General features: G+C 40.2%; 2 protein-coding genes across 4 annotated transcripts in view; one reads left to right on the top strand and one right to left on the bottom strand.

The window, feature by feature from the left end:
- bach2b (BACH transcriptional regulator 2b) overlaps positions 1 to 14,498 on the top strand; it is a 106,100-nt gene extending 91,602 nt beyond the window's left edge. For all 3 annotated transcript variants that reach the window (XM_030405124.1, XM_030405125.1, XM_030405127.1), the window contains 2 exons: positions 6,837 to 7,043; positions 7,739 to 14,498. In XM_030405124.1, coding sequence (XP_030260984.1) covers positions 6,837 to 7,043; positions 7,739 to 8,233 — 702 coding nt within the window. In that variant the 3' untranslated portion in view covers positions 8,234 to 14,498. The remainder of the gene's footprint in view (positions 1 to 6,836; positions 7,044 to 7,738) is intronic.
- Positions 14,499 to 15,571: 1,073 nt separating this feature from the next.
- gja10b (gap junction protein alpha 10 b) overlaps positions 15,572 to 18,251 on the bottom strand; it is a 5,229-nt gene continuing 2,549 nt past the window's right edge. Inside the window, exons 2-3 of the mRNA XM_030405128.1 lie at positions 17,571 to 18,251; positions 15,572 to 16,236 (exon numbers count right to left, since the gene is read on the bottom strand). The exon at positions 17,571 to 18,251 is cut by the window's right edge and continues 759 nt beyond it. Coding sequence (XP_030260988.1) covers positions 16,198 to 16,236; positions 17,571 to 18,251 — 720 coding nt within the window. The 3' untranslated portion in view covers positions 15,572 to 16,197. The remainder of the gene's footprint in view (positions 16,237 to 17,570) is intronic.

Raw genomic sequence — 18,251 nt, 5'->3', positions numbered from 1 at the left:
ACCAATATATTTTTGTAAGCTATGTTTAAACTTTGGATTGATTTTGTTTAACTGATAGTACTGAGTAAGTTCACTAGCTTTATGACCCTTTGCTTGTGTTGATCGTCGTCCCACAAAAAAGTTAAATTTTTTTGCAATTACAGGTCTTTATGCTCTCTTCAGAGCACTCTTTTGTGGCTACAGCCTTACTTGGTTTGGTATGACCGCTAGCCAATTATAGTGGCTTACATTAGCTTATGTTACTGACTTTGCTGGGTCAGTTCAGTAAGTTTAAGGTTGTGATATTACACTGTTTTAACATTCATCATTATCTATTAACTGCCAAATTAAAGTTGAATGAAAAGCAGCACAAAACTTTTCCATATTCAGTTGGTTACACTGTATGGTATGGCCATGATGGCTAATGTTAGCTAAGTTAGCCAACATTGGTGGCTGATGTTGTCTAATTTTAATTGATATATTACTTGGTAATGGACAGTACTAACTTAAGGACATTAATCTTAATCTTACGTTATCTCTTAACTGCCAACGTTGAATCCAGTTGAATTTCTACATTCAATACACTCTAAAATGTAGCAAACTTTTGATAAATATTACTTTGTAAGTGACATTCTGTCAGTTAACTGATTTTTTTTAACTCCTCAGTGTAAGCTCTTTAGCAAACTTGACTTCGACTTCCTTTTGCAATGGCTTCCAAGCAGAACCACATTAAAGTTCTCATGTAGAGTGAGGCGATCATAGCGTGCATTCACACAGGTCACAACTAATGTTCAGCACTGTCCTGAGGTCATGCTGCTGCAGAATCATCCCAGCTGAGAATGTACCATACATCTCTATACAGTACCATTTGTACCTCAGTCTGTCTCCTCTCTCGGTGTCTCTCAGAGCTCCAGCTCCTGGCTACAATGTAGGCGTTGAGCTTTTTCTCGTGCATCGTCGGGCCACAGCATTACAAATATTGATCTCCAAGTGAGTAGGAGGAATGTGGAAGTAGTTCTGATACATCAGCACATTGTTTGTTTGTTTTTTATCATACGAAACATGAAATAGAACGTACGTGTGACAGGAAGTGCACAGACCTTAATATCAGTTCTGCTACCCTTGCACATTACCAGAGAACCTTTGCTCTACTCTAGATATGATGTGGCTGCGGTCTGAGTCGGATTTGCTATTCATAATGTTGCCTGTGGAGCAGTTTACTTGTTTTAGTCACATCCAGTAGTGTTAATACATAGGACATCGGATGAAATCTTACACACTGGTACCTTTTTCAAGTGACTTGATAAAGTTTTAGCTGAGGTAAATGTTTGCCCATTCTCTTCCATGTTAAATCAATATTTGATAATGACAATTCATACAAAAGATGTACTTATGGTAACACAGGGAGCCTACAGAGTCCGCAGAGGTAGACTTGTTCAAATTAAGCAGGAGGAATGCTGTTTACCAAAGCATTTTACTTTGAAATCTATATTTATCTAGCTTCATGCAAATACAAAACAAATTTGTAACAAGGACATGAGATACAGTGCCTCTTCATTATTTCCCATATCACCCCTGGAGTAAATACTAGGTTGCTCTGGAGCGCTGAGTGGATTGGGACAAATATAGGGACCAAATAAAGGAGATATTTCTGTGCATTTCTAAAAGATAGATGGTGGTGTAGTGTGTGATCAGGATGAAGTGGAGATTCCCAGGTTGGCTCTACGGCTCGGCCAAAGCAAATGTGGGCCTCAGGGTCAGATGGGGCACAGAAAAGACTCCTTTCCTCTGCAGGGCCTTACATCCTGTGGTAGTCCTGAGGCTTAGGAGGTACTGAGACATTTACCATCCAGCTACCTTGCAGTTGTGATCCGTCAGATTCTTGTTGTGTTGATTTTGGCTACGTCGATGCAGATTGGCAGCCAGTACTGTGGGGTTTTTGAGCACAAATTCCAAGGAATAACTTTGCAATCAAACAGTGTGTCCAGTGCTGCACATTCTATATATTGGTGTTGTTTTTTTAATTTTCTGTTGATAAGGTTGAACACACTATTCTAGTTCATGATGTGAAGAAATTGGTAAAAATACACATTGTGTTTATTCCAAACTTTTATGAATAAAGCTTTTTATAAACTCAATACATGCTGATTCTATTTTTCATTACAGTATCCAGCAAGAGAGAAGCAAAACGGTAATGAATGTATCTGGAACTGTTGCAAATCATTCCTTCAACCCCTGAGATAAAGCAGTTACTACTGAACTGCTCAGCAATATCTTCATTAAGATCTGACTTGGGACATGCATGTGTTGCTGCTGTACTTTAATCCCATTTACAAGCATGTGAGATGTAACAGGGTTAGTTACGGAGAAACACAAATGTGAAGCATTCTAAAGCTCACATATAGATAAGATCTCATTTTAGTTTGGATTAGATAGGGGACACGTATTACACAGACCTGAACCAGAGGTGCCAAGCAGCAATCATTTTAGAAAATTGCTTCAGCTTTGAAAGCAAACTGCCAGATGAAAGCCTCGGGGCCTTTGTGTGAAAGTGCTGCCAATATAGAAAAATGTTTTGTGGGAATGTTAAAGCTTTAGAGCTGGTCAAGAGACTGCAGGTGAGTGCAGAGAGCAGTGACCCCTCTCAGTCCGGGTCATCCATCGAGCTGTCCCCCCTGCTACACCTCGCCTAATGTCTCTCCCTTCTGCAGGCTGCCAGCTGCTCAGCCTCACACACACTGCAACGATATCCTACTTAACTAGTAATGGACAATCTAAACTTGATTTAAAATGAACAATGTAACAGTCTTTGGATAGTGTTGTACAAGAATGAAGCAAGAATTTACCCAGAATATGTGTCATTTTACAGCAAACTTTTGGAAAATTAGTTTGTGTGTAAATATTGAGCCAACGTCATGATGTGGTTAGCCTAGCTTAGCATAAAAGGTGTGTGGTTGTTTATGTTGTTGCTGTGGAGTGTTACACAAACAGCAGTTCATGTGAAACATCAGAAAACCGCATGTGCCTCCAAGTGCTGCATATGTGAAATGTCCAAAATCACGTGTGCCTGAGAATACGGCACATGTGAGACCACATCTAAAATTCTGTGTTACACATCACACGTGTTTTTTTCTGTAAGGATTTTGAGGAACAGTTTTGCAAAACTAATTTAAGCTAATGTCAACTGGATGCACGGACATGGGTTTATTTTGAATCTTCACACCTGACTCAAAAAGTTTTTTGTAATTCTCTGTTCATGTACCCTGTGATATCATAATAGTTAACAGCATTGCTAAAAACATGTCCCAAAAGGACAAAAAACATGAGCAGTCACAAGATCAAACTGATTTTATCCACAGTTTAGAAAATAAAACCACAACATGTCATCCATCAGCAGGGAAAATTAATCAGCTCCACCCTCTGACTGACTTGTTCTCTTGTCATGTAAGTAGTATTTTGAGGCTGCACAGCGCTGGTCCTGATAAAAGATGAGCCCTACATATCACTCTGCACCCCATTTACAGCATAATGACCCAGAGAAAGAGAGTGACTGAGGGTAGGGAGGAGGAATGAAGAGAACTGAGAAAGAAATGTAAATCCAGAACAGTTGGTTGTGAATTTATGGCCAACGTTGAAGCATACTCTGTCATCCCAGCCTTGCTGCTGAACTGGTTCTTGTGGTGGAGCGGCTAAATTTAGCCATCCCCTGCGTACCAGTGGCTGGTGGATGAGGGGGAGAAAGAAACCATCACGAGGTTGCAGCGTCTCCTACCCCCTTCTCTTTCTAGCCTGGTTTGGACAAAGATCCTGTCAGTTCCTGTAGTGTAAATGCTCACACTGCTGTGCAGTATGGTACACAAGCTATCTAATCACAAACATTTAAGCTTTAGAGGGAGCTGGCAGCTCCTACTGATGTTTTAGAGCTTTCCCTGTGCTTCTCTTTGAGGCTAGAGTTGTCATGCCCTGGCAAAGTAGTGAGAGCCTCGTGTGGCCTTGAAAGCTCGGGCCATTATTTATTCATGTGTCTGCATGCAGATGTCGAACTGAGATGAGAAATAGGGCTCCTGGCGGCTCAGAGGGCTGCACTTCTAATGAGGAAACTCAAGCCATTTTCTCTCTCAGGAGTAGATTGACATCTAGATTTTCTCTTCACTGAGTAGTAATGTCAATTCTGTCATGAGTAGGCACCTTGCTATATTCCCGCAAGTGCAGCGCTTACACCAGGTGACGCCTCAGCCACTGCTGTGCACAGTCTGGTGGAGAAACAGAGCTGAGCTGCCTGTGCTGCAGCCTATGCAGCCGTCGTCTGAGCGTTAACAGTCTCAGGGGAGCATCTGGCCCTGCTCGAGAAAGCAGGTACAGTGGGAGTGTGGAGTCGCTCGCTTGCTCCTCTTTCTCCTCTCTTCCTCCTTTGTTTGACTTTGTTCTTCCTGCACTCTGCAGAGGCAGCCACAGGGAGGGAGATGGAAAGTAAGCGGAGAAAGAGAGCTGCAGCTTCTCTCATCTCTGCCAAGCTTTCCGGCTGTCTTCCTCTGGCTCTTTGTTATGCCTCCACTGCTTCACTCGCCGCCTAAAGCTACAGCTCCCTGGTGCACATAGATACCGCTGGGGTGGATCTGCCTATGATGTGCTTATCATAAGGTTTGCCATCACCTGAGGGAGAGAGGCTGACTTATTGTTGCTCTCCAAACTGAGAAAAAAAAAACACATACAAACCTTGATATGCTCTCATATCAGTGAAGAGATACCACACAGCTTTCTAGTTTTGGTTGCCACTGCCAAATCACTGCTGCATTTATTCAACTACTTCTTTTGTTCTGCATCCTGTGAACACTGCTCCTAGTTGCTGGTGCAGATATTCATGCCCCCACAAATCACCTGACACTGATTTGGATCAGGTTGACAAGTCACTGCCCCCCGTAATCTGTCATACTGAAAGCCTTCCAGGTGCCAAGGGACAGATGTAGAGGGCCTCTTCTTGCATCACCCTTTCCCCTTTGCTTGAAATATCGCTACATGTTAAATATGAGGCAGAGAGAGCTGTCTGCTCACTGAATCCTGTGAGGCACGTGGAGCAGTGCTCTTCTGCCATCTTGTGGTCAAATTCAGCTACTGCGCCAAGTGATATAATGATACATTGACTCGCCTGGTAAATCATCCACCATTAATCCCGTCATTGACTCACAGAGGAGATGTTTAATAAGAGAGCAGACTGTTTAGAGGTGTTTTTGTTGTTCATGCAAAAGTGACAGCAGCCAGTACAGTCAGTGCCCAGAAACAAACATAGACTTTATAGTATATACATATATATGTGTGTGTGTGTGTGTGTGTGTGTGTGTGTGTGTGTGTACATATATATATACATACATGTATATATATATATATATATATATATATATATATATGTATATATATATATATATATATATGTGTGTGTGTGTAAACAAATAATTGTATATGATAAACTCAAAAGGTTAGAGTAAAAGTAAAAGGAAGAATCACATGAATGCAAGTCTATAAAGATGTGTTTTAAGAAGTGATTTAAAAGAAGTTACCGATCCTGTGAGCCTTAACTCCTTATCACCTTTAGTTTTTAGCCTCGACTTTGGAACAATTAGAGGGGCCCCGCCTGAGGATCTAATAATGTCTGCTATAGACTCAAGAGTGCTTCAAAAGTGATCAGTAAAATCTTAGAGTCAATTCTAAAACAGACTGGAAGCCAATGAAGAGAAGCTAGGACTGGGGTAATGTGGTGTCGTCTGTTAAAACCAGTTAGAAGCCTAGCTGCTGAATTCTGCAGCAGTTGGTTTTTGAGTTATTGAGTTGTAGGAAATTTAGAGCCATCCAGCAGTTCGTATCTTGTTCAATCACCCGGCCGAGTGGGAGCATATAAATAGAAAATAAAATTGGACCTAAAATAGAACCTTGTGGTATAACACAGGTAATGGGCATTGTAGTTGAAGACTAATTAACTAATCTACACTAAAAGCAACACCCCTGATGCCAACCCAGGTTTTCGGTGGTCTAATAAAATGGCATGATCAACAGTGTCAAAACTTGCACTTAAATCTAAAAGGATTAAAATTGCACTCTCTCGCCTGTCGGCTGCTAAAGGAAGGTTGTTGGTTACCTTGAGGGCAGTTTAAAGCTCTAAAACCAGACTGGAATTTCTCAAAGATGTTGTTGTGAGACATAAAACATGAAAGTTGCGTAGAAACTACTTTTTCTAAAACTTTGGATAAAAATGGAAGCTTAGAAATTGGCTTAAAATTGTTAAGAATCAAAGGTCGAGGTTTGGTTTCTTTAAAAGGGGTTGGGCCACAGCATGTGAGTGTGGGAAAATGACACTTTTTAGGGAGCTATTAATGATCAATAAAATACTGGGTCCAACAGTGTCAATAACCTCTTTAAAAAGCTTGGTAGGGATAAAATCAGGGCTGCAAGTAGTTGGTTTCATGTGTGGTACTATGTAGTTCTTCTATAAATACTATTTGGATGACAGTCAAATAACTATTAACTTAACCTAATTTCACTCAGTTCAGACCTTTTCTCAGGTTTGTGTGGATGGGTACAGAGTGTGTTGACATCTACGTTAGTCTCCTGTTGGCTTCGTTGCACCATTTACAGAGCAACCATTTACGTCTAATGAACAGAGGTCTATCTGATACTGCCCTGTTGCTGTTCCTACAACACCATGATAATAATGTTTCTCTAGAACCATCAGTTCTACTTATGAGCAAGCTACAGTTGTGGCCACTTTAGACTCCATACAAAAGATAGATGTATCAGCAAATTCAGCCCAACAAATAATGCTCAGTAATAATTACATCTGTCCTCTCTTTTTCTTTCTATTCCAGGTGAAGCTGCCTTTCCCCGTAGATCAGATCACAAATCTTCCACGGAATGACTTCCAAATGTTGGTGAAAATGCACAAACTGACCTCGGAACAGCTTGAGTTTATCCATGACGTGAGGCGGCGGAGTAAGAACCGCATTGCAGCACAGCGCTGTCGCAAGAGGAAACTTGACTGCATCCTGAACCTGGAGTGTGAGATCCGAAAACTGGTGAGTCGACTGCTTACTGTCTCCAGCTGTCATCTGTCTCGGAGGCACTCCCAAGACACCTGTCATCAGGGATAACATTTACCTCACCTACTACCTGAGCAAACCAAAGGAAAAGATGTGATGTAGCTCTCAAATGGGTAGATAATTGTATAGAGCAGCTCTATTCCATCAGCACTTTCACACCATCAGAGTGGACTCTGGTGGCGACACTGAGTGTGTGGGCTGTGAAGCTGTGGTAGTTGGGCTTCTCCTTGGTCTGGCCTGTTTCCCTGAAAATATGTTTTCAGAAACATATTTTAGCATTCTATGTACCTATAATGTGATACTGTTTGTTACCAGCAGGTTACCATACTGTTTTTTGTTTCGAAACCAACCACCCTTTTCTCAGTTTTCTCTGGTCATGTCGCACCAATTTATAAGATATTTATGTATTTCCACTACATAGACCGACTCATCTTATGCTTAGGCATCTTAAACCTAATGCAGGTATAGTGTTTTACTGAATGAACTGAATATAACAATATTGAACATCATTCAGTAGACAGTGGGTGGGAGCTTCTTCTGCTGCTTCTATCAAAATATGTCTTACAAACTGCACCTCTGAAGTGAGTCATGTTGTGTGTGTGTGTGTGTGTGTGTGTGTGTGTGTATGTGTGTGTGTGTGTGTGTGTGTGCGCGTCCGTGCGCGCGCGCAGGTGTGCGAGAAGGAGAAGCTGCTGACAGAGAGGAACCAGCTGAAGGCGTGTATGGGTGAGCTGTGGGAGAACTTCTCCTGCCTGTCGCAGGAGGTGTGCAGGGACGTCCAGCTGAGCCCCGAGCAGGTCCAGTCTCTACACCACTACTGCCCCGTGCTGCGGCCCGCCAACTCCTCTGCCAGCAACAACGCTGCCCACCAGCCCAAGCCTGCCCTCAGCCCCGCCACCAACACCACCACCAGCATCGACCTCACCACCCGCTCAGGCTCAGCCACGCCAGAGCCCAGCTTCCACGGCTCGCCAGGCCCCTCAGAGAGCGAGCCCGACTCGGCCGTCAGAAATGGGGCAGACAGAGATATGGACGGCCAGGACGCCAGCTTGTACACAAAGTCGGGCCTGGAGAAATCCAACCAGACGGTAACAGTCGATTTTTGCCAGGAAATGACTGAAAAATGTACAACCGACGAGCAGCCGAGGAAGGACTGTACTAAATAGTGGTGGTTATCTGTGTTGTTGTTTTTGATGTTTTTTTTTATTATTTAATTTTACTCTTCTGACAAACCCTCTCTCTGGGTTGTTGAGATGGTCAGCCTCTGCCAGTGTTCACTGAAAAACAAGCTTTGTTTGTATTTATGTCTTTTTGTGCTGTTCTGTTTTGTTTTTTTGAACGGTTGACACTAAAGTTGTCTTAACAGCAGCAATACTGTTCTCCAGGTATTCTCCTCTTACCATGACAGAGTGGGAACTTCTCACCAAACCCTTACAATGGTGCTATACTCGCCCCGGCAGCAACCTCTACAGTGGAGACTCTGTTCTTCATGTGTCACACATCACGACTCAAAGTTGAACCTCATCGGACCTAAACAGCAGCTCTCTCTGTCTCTCTGTGTACCGACAGTATCTCTGTTCCTGCCTTTTCTCTTTTCACATTTGCTCCTCTTTTTTTCCCACTCTGTCTCTATCAATCTTCTCTACCTCTTTCTGTCTTTCTCTCTCACTGTCTGTGTTTCTTGTCTCGCTATATCTCAGTGGCCCTTTTCGTCACAGCAATTCAAACTCAGGAAAAAGAAAAATCCTCTGAATGTTCAACCTAATTCATGAAAAATGAGAATACGGCTTCTGTACACGAGGAAGTTACGATGCAGTTAGACTGTAAAATGTTCATATGCAAAAATGTCTTCAAGCGTGTTGCATTTGTATTTCTGTACAGGAGAACTTTGTACAGGCTTGTAACCGAAAACATTCCTCCTTTGCCTTCCTCAGCACTGAAGTGAAAGAAAAAGAAAAGTCTTTGCAGGCGGTTAAATGGCTATTTTTATTTCCCACTCATCAGCAATACCATTGTATTTGGATGTTGTAATGGTGACTTTCAAGTGCTTGTTTGGCAGATATGTATATAGTACGGAGCATGATGACTGTAACAGTGGTTTTGTACAGGTAGAGGCTTAGATGTTTCTTTTTCACCGGGGTTTTATCAAGCACCTTTTTGCTAAGGGAAAAATCTTTGCTTTGCTGTTTCCTGTCCTGCCTAACGAATACTCCCCATTACGGCGGGTGTTCTTATACTCAGGAAATCAGCTCGATACACATTAAGACACACACATACAGTACATACAGTACAGACACATGCGTCAACACACGCGTAGAATTTTGAGCCCCATGCATGTATAAAAGTTAGACATTCAAGGCGCGTTTCTGAACGTGTGGCTCAGGCCAGCTCCTCTCCTCCTTTTGACTCCTCTACAAATGTGAAAAAAAGAGTTCTGCCTTGTGTTTTTTGGAGGAAATCTTACTTCTTATCAGTGTTTAAAGATGCTATTTGTGTACACTCTCGCAGATACGCTTTGGGTTTCTTCAGTGTTGCCATTTGATGTTCAGAGAGAGAGCAAAGAGCCCAGCCCACATCTAAGTGACATTAATTTTTTTCAAACTGAACCTGAATAAAATCCAACACCTCTTGAAAGAAAGAAAATAAATTGACTTAATTCAGGCACTTTGTTTCCAGCCCCAAGCGCTCAGAGCCATTTAGCACTTCAATGAGGGTCCTTGTCTTTGTTTGAGACCCCTTAAAAGGAGCACTTAAATTGGCACTTCAAGAGGAAACATCTTGTGGATACGATTATACAAATATACAATTAGAAATATCTCTATGAAGAAGACGTATCTGAAACCTAAACACAAAAGGAAGCTAAAGGTTTAGTATAAGATTGTTCACACCTTAGATTTGTATTTCTTTAGGAATTGAATAAGCTAATTCAGATTTCATTTGACGTGAAAACAGTGTATGTGTTGTCCAAATGATTAAGTAACAATCATATTAAGATAGTAACATGTTTGCCCTTATTGTGCATTTGTTTGAACATCCTATTTTGTGATGTGCATGCATGCTGCCTATAGCTATAAGCCTAGTTAGTTTGTCTAGCTTCTGTTTGCCTCGTAAGTTCTCTCTGGAGCAGTCTGCTTTTAAATTATATTTTTTTTAATTTCTATGTATAAACAAACTGAATTATCTTAACCCTAACTAGAGCCAGTACTCCTGTACAAGGTTGAAAACAATTGGAAAGTGAAGCTTTATTCAATGAGCTTTAAAGCCCCAATCCAAAACAGCACTCCCTGTTAGCTTAAGAAAGAGCTGAAGCTAATGTCAACTCTCGGCTAGCCGGTGTTCCACTCGCCTCTGTACCTGATTGAACATTTCTTCAAAGTGTTACTGAAGTTTACTACCTTTCTCTAAGACATGTGAGTATCTACTACAGTACTTGCTATTAAAAATACAAAACCATCATGATTTTAGCAAAGCTAAACAGAAATGGTTTTGTTAGCATGCACACTACTAGTCTACATCCTCCATGAAGTTTAACCAACAAAAGTACATTATTGTAACTGTAGGTTTCGACCCTATCATAAATCTACCCACACTCTTCCCTAATGTTTGATGATGGTAACATTAAGCAAGATAATAAGCTTTAGTTTTTCCTTTCTTGCTATTGAAACAGCTATGTGTAAGATAGCTGCCAACCACTTGATAAGCCCCTTCTGTGGAGCCAGCATAGATTTATATAGAAGCATTAGATAGGAAACACAAAGATGGCAGTCATTCAGCCAAATGAGAATTGCCCACCTCGGGTGAATGTCAAGAAAGTTTTTGCATCCAGGTTAACTTCCTGGTTATAAAATATTTTCTTCCTAGCTCGCTGAATATGAGCGGTAGAATTTCTCCCACTGGCCTTTCTGTCCATAGACTTTATATTTTCACAGATTTCCTTAAAAAGTTTACCTCAGCTCAAGCAAAGGTTTGTAATATAAAACCTCCATGGATCAAAAAATAATAATAGAAAGAGTCGTAACTGACCTTGTGTGCAGTTTGAAATGTCCTGTGTCCAGTTTTATAGACGTTTAACATTCAACAAAGGTTCAACTTCATAGAGAAAGTGCTGTAGGAAATACTAAATACAGTGTTTCATTACCCTATTTAAGGCTAACAAAAAAATAATAATTGTTTTTCTTGAGCAAAAAATGATCTGGGATTGGGGCTTTAAAGTTTGGATGAAAAGCTTTCCCCCTGAATTTAACTGATGTAAATTTTAGATGTAGTTTAAAATATGTTCTCTCGTGTGAGACTGTTTATGGTATACAGCCGAACAGAGTAAGTGTGTATTATAAACCTGTCTTTAAATTGTTAAAAGACTGGCCCTTGTACCCGTACACAGACAAACACATGCACACTGACACATATATTCATACAATACACACACAGTACATATGTTGTGGCACAGCCTGAGTGGGCAGTAACGTTTCAGCCCTTTTTCCTATTTGTGCTGTTTTTTATTGTTGTGCACATATTTACTGAAGCAAACCAGTTTTTACCCATGTGGAGATTCTACCAGGTTAAAGCCAGCAAACTGAAGTGGAACCATCTACTTTACAGAAGCTTCTTTTCTGCAAACATTATGCAACTCATTTTCTATTCATGTACTTTTTTAAATTTTGCTTGATGTTTTTCTGTTTGGAGATAATGAATTCATGAAGTTTGTGTTGTAGCAAAACTGTTGTAACAAAGGCCCCAGTGTGTCTTTTCAGATGTCCGAATAATACTACAATGGTCACGTTCTTGTTTTTGCATAGCAGGATTTCTGTTTTAAATCAATTTAACAAATCTTTAGATTTCTGTAGAGCTAACTAAAATAGGTGACACATCACACAGAGGCCCCTGAAGCACACTCTCCAGTCAGAAAAGCTTTTTGTCCAGACCTCCAAGCTCTTTGAGTCTTGCTGCATGCTCTAACACCAACTGTTTGTACAGTAACATGCATCCTCTGGTTTGATGGTGAGATTACTCAATGTCCAAATCTACAACACGTCAACTGTTGTCTAAGGGGTCTGTTCACTCACATTACAAAAGATACATAGATAAAAATACATTTATAACTTGTGCGGCTAGTCATGCAGATAGTTTTGGTTGTATTGGTTACAAAGTAAATGTCCAGGCTTGAGATTTTTGCCTACACTTATCACATTGTTGAGAACAATATTTTTCGCCAGTTCCAATGAAAACTTAAATCAAGTTTAGAATTCTGTTTAGCTTCATTCTGTTGGGGTGGTGGCAGGTACCTCCGACAATCTCTACAATCTCTAAAAACTATGTACATGGTTACAGAGCAGGAAACTAAGTGAGAAAATATGTTGGGGGGTTTTTTTGTCATTTGAGTGAAGTGACCTTTTAGTGTCTCAGGGTGCCAAGCATTTGAATGTGCTCACCGTATCACTCAATAGCAGACTTATTTTAATACTTGGTTTCTTAGACAAATGAAAGGGTTTAAAAGGTTTTTAAAAAAACATCACATACATTGATTTGTTACTATTAATTGATTTTTGGCCACTTGGGGGCTTTTCGTTTCTACTTTTGTTAAGATGCTTGAAAAAAGTCTGTGGTTAACACAAGCCTAGGATATTTTCCGCAAACACCCTACATGTAAATTTCAAAGCATTTACGTGTTTTACATCAAACAGAGGCTGTCGGGGTCATCTATTCACTTCACAGGCAGATTCTAGTTACAAACTGTTCTGATTCTAAATTTCTATCTTAGTTGTGGTGATGTTAAAGTCATGTGACCATGGTCTTTTAAACCGTCAGTTTATAGTCCAGCGATAGCATTTTACTTTTGGCGATTGCATTTACGCTTCACAAATGATAAAAGTGGACTTCACCTGTGAAGATTATCTTGCTGCACAAAAGTACTAAGTAGCATAAACTTGTGTTTGCCACAGATCTTATTTTATGCAATAATCCAAAATCCAACTGAATCTTATCAGCTTTTCGTTGAAGGAACCAGGCTGATGCTAACTTTTGGGTTAGCCCACAGAAACACGTCATCCCTGCAGCTCTCTATTGTTAACTAACAGAGTTTTTAGTGGCTTAAACATTTGCAAAGGGCTGCCTGCTAGACATCGAGCAGACAGAGAGCAACATGATCATTGTTTCGGAGCAGTGTTTGTGTCTATCTGTTGAATGCAGAGCCAATATTCACTCTTCTTTTAAGTATTTTTTGGTCTCGAACACCTCCTGAAAATATATCTGTATCTTTAGCTGGTGAATCTTCCACGATGATCACCAGATAACTTTGTATCTCTGCTGTTCGGTTCTGGACAGGTAGCACGCGTGTTATTCAAACCTTTTTAATATTGATTAGTGCAGCTTTAAAAATGATGTAATGGTAATAGTTCTATGCATAGAAAATACTGAATTTAAGAATTTGATTCTTGGATAAGAGGAATCCTTCTGGTTACTTTTTTAATTTTGCTTTTGCCGTAACTCTGTAATTGAATGCTCGTACCTTTTTGCTGTGGACTTGTTTGGTTAAACTTTGTTTTGTTGCTGCTTCTCTGAAACAAACACTGGCTTGTCAACTCCAAAGGTTGTTCTGTAAAAGAATATGAACAAACACATGCCTTTCTCACATATTCCTCAACTTTATTGAAAAAAAAATCTGGTATCTTGGTTGAAAGCGCAGGCTGAGAATTGAGCAAAATATAAAAATGGAAAATGTTTACAAATAGGTGTCATGTCATGTTTAATACATTTTTTGCCATGTAAAACTGATGCTCGGTTCAATTGGACTGGTTCTTGGTGTTGTGTAAAGAGACAAAGAACTTGTCTATAATCCAATTTTTGGGATGGGTCAGCATTATATGGATACAAGTGCACCTCCGATATATGCCTTAGAACTTGCAGAGGCCATTGTTCACATTCAAGTGAAGTGAGTGTATGCAGGGGCCTGGGCCCCCATCCCCGAGTCACCAGTGCGGACTTTCTCACACTTATCTACCTGTGAAATCCTTCATACCTCTCATAACTGGTCAATGACTGTATCAGCAAACTGCATCAGGTGTTTTTTCTACATGCTTTTTACACAGATTATATGGATTATTGTATTAGTAGATTTTGGTGCATCATGTTTAATGTAATAGCTCTTAAGCTTGTAGTTCAAGTTGTTTTTTTTCTTTCTTTTTCTAGATGATTGTTTTGTGTTAATATTGTCAATTTGAAATAGCTGTTATTTGCTTATTCTCTACTAAGAGTTCTTACCTTTATAATTTTTAAATGCTACATGACCCTAATTAATTAAAATGACTTAATAACCATTGTAAATACGGTATTGTGCAAACCCCATTTTCATTCATTTCAATTGCTAGTGTTCTATAAATTACTTTTTTGTCTAGACACCATTTCTCTTTATGAAATAAAGAAACGTGCATATCATGTTCTCTTTATTGTGGATGTTATTGCAATTACATGACACAATTCTAATCAGTTTCAAAGCTACATTAATTGATCTGCAAACATAACACTGACATACAACCGTATAAACTCTGAAATCAGAAAGTTGATATGGTGAATGCGTTAACAACTGTTAACCAGCTAGTCTCTAACTTCATCTTTGGGAAGGTAGCATGCAGTGAATTATTTTAGTTTTTTCTTTTTTTATTGAAAGCATTCGATTGAACTTAAATTGTAAAGCAAATAGTAATTGGACCCATTGTTCATAAGAAAAAAAGTGATTAATACAGCTATAAAGATAAGTTCACCCAGAATGCTGCAATGTTGTTTGACGACTTTGCTTGGACTAAGAAACTTCACCTGAAACTTTCCATCTGCTTGGAGTCGAGTAGATTATGACTGAATTTTCATTTTTGGCTGGACTTATTCTTTAAGGTCTTAAGGCCTTGTATTGTGATGTGGGCTTCTATCTTTTCAGTTAATATTATGCATTTATGGTGCATATTCTTACATAATTTTGCGTTTTTTTCAAATGACCCTAAACTAATTGTCACACAGCAGAATGAGTACTGTTTGTGTTCTGTGACCAAATTCATAGTGAAGTGAGACCAAGAATCTCAACAGCCCAGTGGCCAGAAAAAATAGTGGCAGTGAACATTTATGCAAGCCCCTGATTTGTTCACATTTGTGTGTCTCATACATACCATATTGTTGTTGACATTACATGTTTATGACCTGAATGTCATATTGGCAGGTGACAGTGACTGCTGTTCAAGACTGTTTCAACATTTGAAAGTATGACACCAATGGGTATTTTTAAGGAGACCTCCAAACAATGACCAGCCATGCTAATGGAGACAAAAGCAGGGTATTTTAAGCAAAAACATTATATTTTCCTATCCCTAACCACATGCTTTCTGTGCCTAAACCTAACCAGACCAGAAACACAGCATTGTCCATTTCAAAATATTTGTGATTTGCAGAAACTGCCAACCTTTTTTCTGATTAGTGGGTTGACTTTAGATGAAACAACAGACAAAACATTTTATTCCAGCTCAGGAGGGAAAAGTATTTAATAGAAAAAACAACAGAACAACAGAAGTATTCACAATTAAAAGCAGATATATTCATAAACAATTTTAGGTTACGTTTTGTCAAACCAAAAGGCTGAAATTGAAGAGCCCTTTTTTCTCTGGCCCATTCGGTATAATGATAAATCTAAACACTGGTTTAGAGAGTCCTCTCATCTTTTTTGTGGATGCCAATTCCACAAACTTTAATTACAATCCTCAGTCAAAAATCATTGCAACAGGTTTTTGGTCTCATTTTATGAGCTATCACATATGCTTTGAGCCAAATCAAATTTGGATTCAGATTTTATTGATGGTCTCTTAAAACTACCCACCACCCTAAAAAGTAAGTAATCAGCTACTGGAGATATAATTTGCAATGTACATGAAATAAATTATTAAGCTTCTTTTGTCTGTGGAATATCATGTTAACATGTCTGAAGTGAAGTTCTTGTTCATGCAAAATCCATACTGTCTAAACATACTGTGAAAACAAAATTGTTTTTGTGGAGTGGAGTGACAGGATAAGATTCGCTATGCGATCAGGATCCCTTGGTCCCTTTGAAACTCTCATTCGCTTCTAGCTTAGTCACAAAATGTCCATTTTCTGTTTACTTTTTCATGATTGAAGACAGCTCCAGAATCATGCTCTGAAAGACAGACAGAAATGTTGTTAATGTAGCTTTTTAGTGAAACACATTTTTCTTAATAACATTTGAAATCTTGTTTTTACTAACCAACTGTGGTTGGACTTTCATCTGACATCCCTGGTAGGTGTGGTTACAGGTTCAATACAGCACAGGTCTGACCTTGTCAACCACACCCTACTCAGTGGTTCTAAGGTGTAACAAACCCAAAGTTTTTTAACCAGAGAGGGAAGTGAATATTAAAGATTTAAACATCCAGTAGAATTTAATCAACCAGTAAGGTTGCAGGTTGCAACCAACTTAATACCCCTCCCTTCACTCTACAGTGGCTTTGAACAATGTAAAATGCTCTCTCTTGAATCGGTGTTTGGTTTGTCCATTCTGGGCTACTGTATAAACATGCTGGTGCAACATGGCTGACAACAGACTCTGTAGAAAAGGGCGCTCGTTTTAAGGCAATAAAAACATGATTCTTAGTTTCAGGTACATACATGAATGAAACAAAATTATGAAAATCATATAGGCCCCCGAATCCATCAAACTGGGCCTTTAATGTCTGAATGAAAATGAATCAAATTAAGGCATGTTTTTATTTATTTAGATGCAGTGTTATATGTATTGGTATTTCATTTTCTACTTCTTCTGGTGCCCTTGCTAAGATTAGACCCATCTATGTACTTGGTCTTCATTTTGATCTCAATTACACATCTGTAAAGTTTTGAGACTCCGTCTTGCACAGGTGTGATGCTAAAGTGTTGACAAATCTGGGACAGACATATAATAAGTTGCAAATGTACTCAAAACATGTGGCTGTTGGCACAACAATAGGTGTCTCTACGATCACGTTTTGCTATGATAACACACACACACACACACACACACACAGACTCACAAGGCGGAAAGAATACCAGCCCTGCTGTTGCCCCTGGTAATATCCTGTCCTTACTTTCACTGACACAAGTTGGTGGCTTTGATAGATATATTCATTTGCTTTGTGTGATATGTGTGAATCTTCCATAAGTGACACTGCTTTTTTTTTTAGCTCATGTTTAAACCAACAAAATGTAACTTCCTGGAGACGGAATTGTTGAGACTCATCCCCAGGTCACCAAATCCTGAAAGTTGGCATGCTCAAAATGGACGCCAACCCAAAGAATCAGTATTTTACGACCTGGCGAAGACATTCGACAATCAAGTATCTTCCTCCAGGAAGTTACATTTTGTTGCTTTAAGTTACACTGTACATCATTAATATATTCAATGATAGCCAGGTAGTGACATTTGTTGCTTTAAAGGCTAAGATAGGATATGACTGGATAATATGTTGTTGTACTCACCATGGACATCCTCCTCCCACTGGCAGGAGGTGGCGGGGTCATAATTGGACTCTCTCCCTGGTTGAGGTGCTGGGCCTCAATGTCAGTTCCACTCTGAGAGTTGGTGCTGTCAGACAGAGAGGCCAGCTTGCCCTCCGACAGTCCTCGGGACATAAAACTGCACTTCCTGGCCGTGGGGAAATGGTCGCTCTCAGGAGAATCACTCATGTCACTGAGTTCCTTACAAACACTCACTCTGCTCTGCCTCCTCTGCGGGATCCTCAAGGCTGCTGGGATCTCCATGTGGCCGGCCATCAGTGTGGGTCGAGGTCCTGCGTACCGTGGCTGGACTGAGCAGTGAGGTCCATTTGACTCATCGCTACTGCATGAGGGCTTCCTGTTGTCCAGAGGGTTGCGCCGCTCCACCACCCCCTGCTGCTGTAGACCATTGATGTCACCGTGACTTGGCAGGCAAGTCTGTGCTGGCTGCTGGTTTGAGCTGTTGGGCCTCTCCTGATTTTGAGGGGCCACTTGGGCTGGACTCAATGGCAGAGTCTCCCCACGAGCATCAGATACAACAGAGCAGGTCATCTGTGTAAGCTGCATCAGCCTCTGTGGTGAGGAGTTAGAGAGCACACACACCTGCTGCACCATGGAGTTTTTCTTTGACCTGTACACACTGTCATCGTCTCCATATTTGTA

Source organism: Sparus aurata, chromosome 22 (genome assembly GCF_900880675.1).
Source record: "Sparus aurata chromosome 22, fSpaAur1.1, whole genome shotgun sequence".
NCBI classification, from domain to species: domain Eukaryota; kingdom Metazoa; phylum Chordata; class Actinopteri; order Spariformes; family Sparidae; genus Sparus; species Sparus aurata.
The sequence above is the reverse complement of the archived record's forward strand: the minus strand, read 5'-3'. Positions and strand labels throughout refer to the sequence as shown.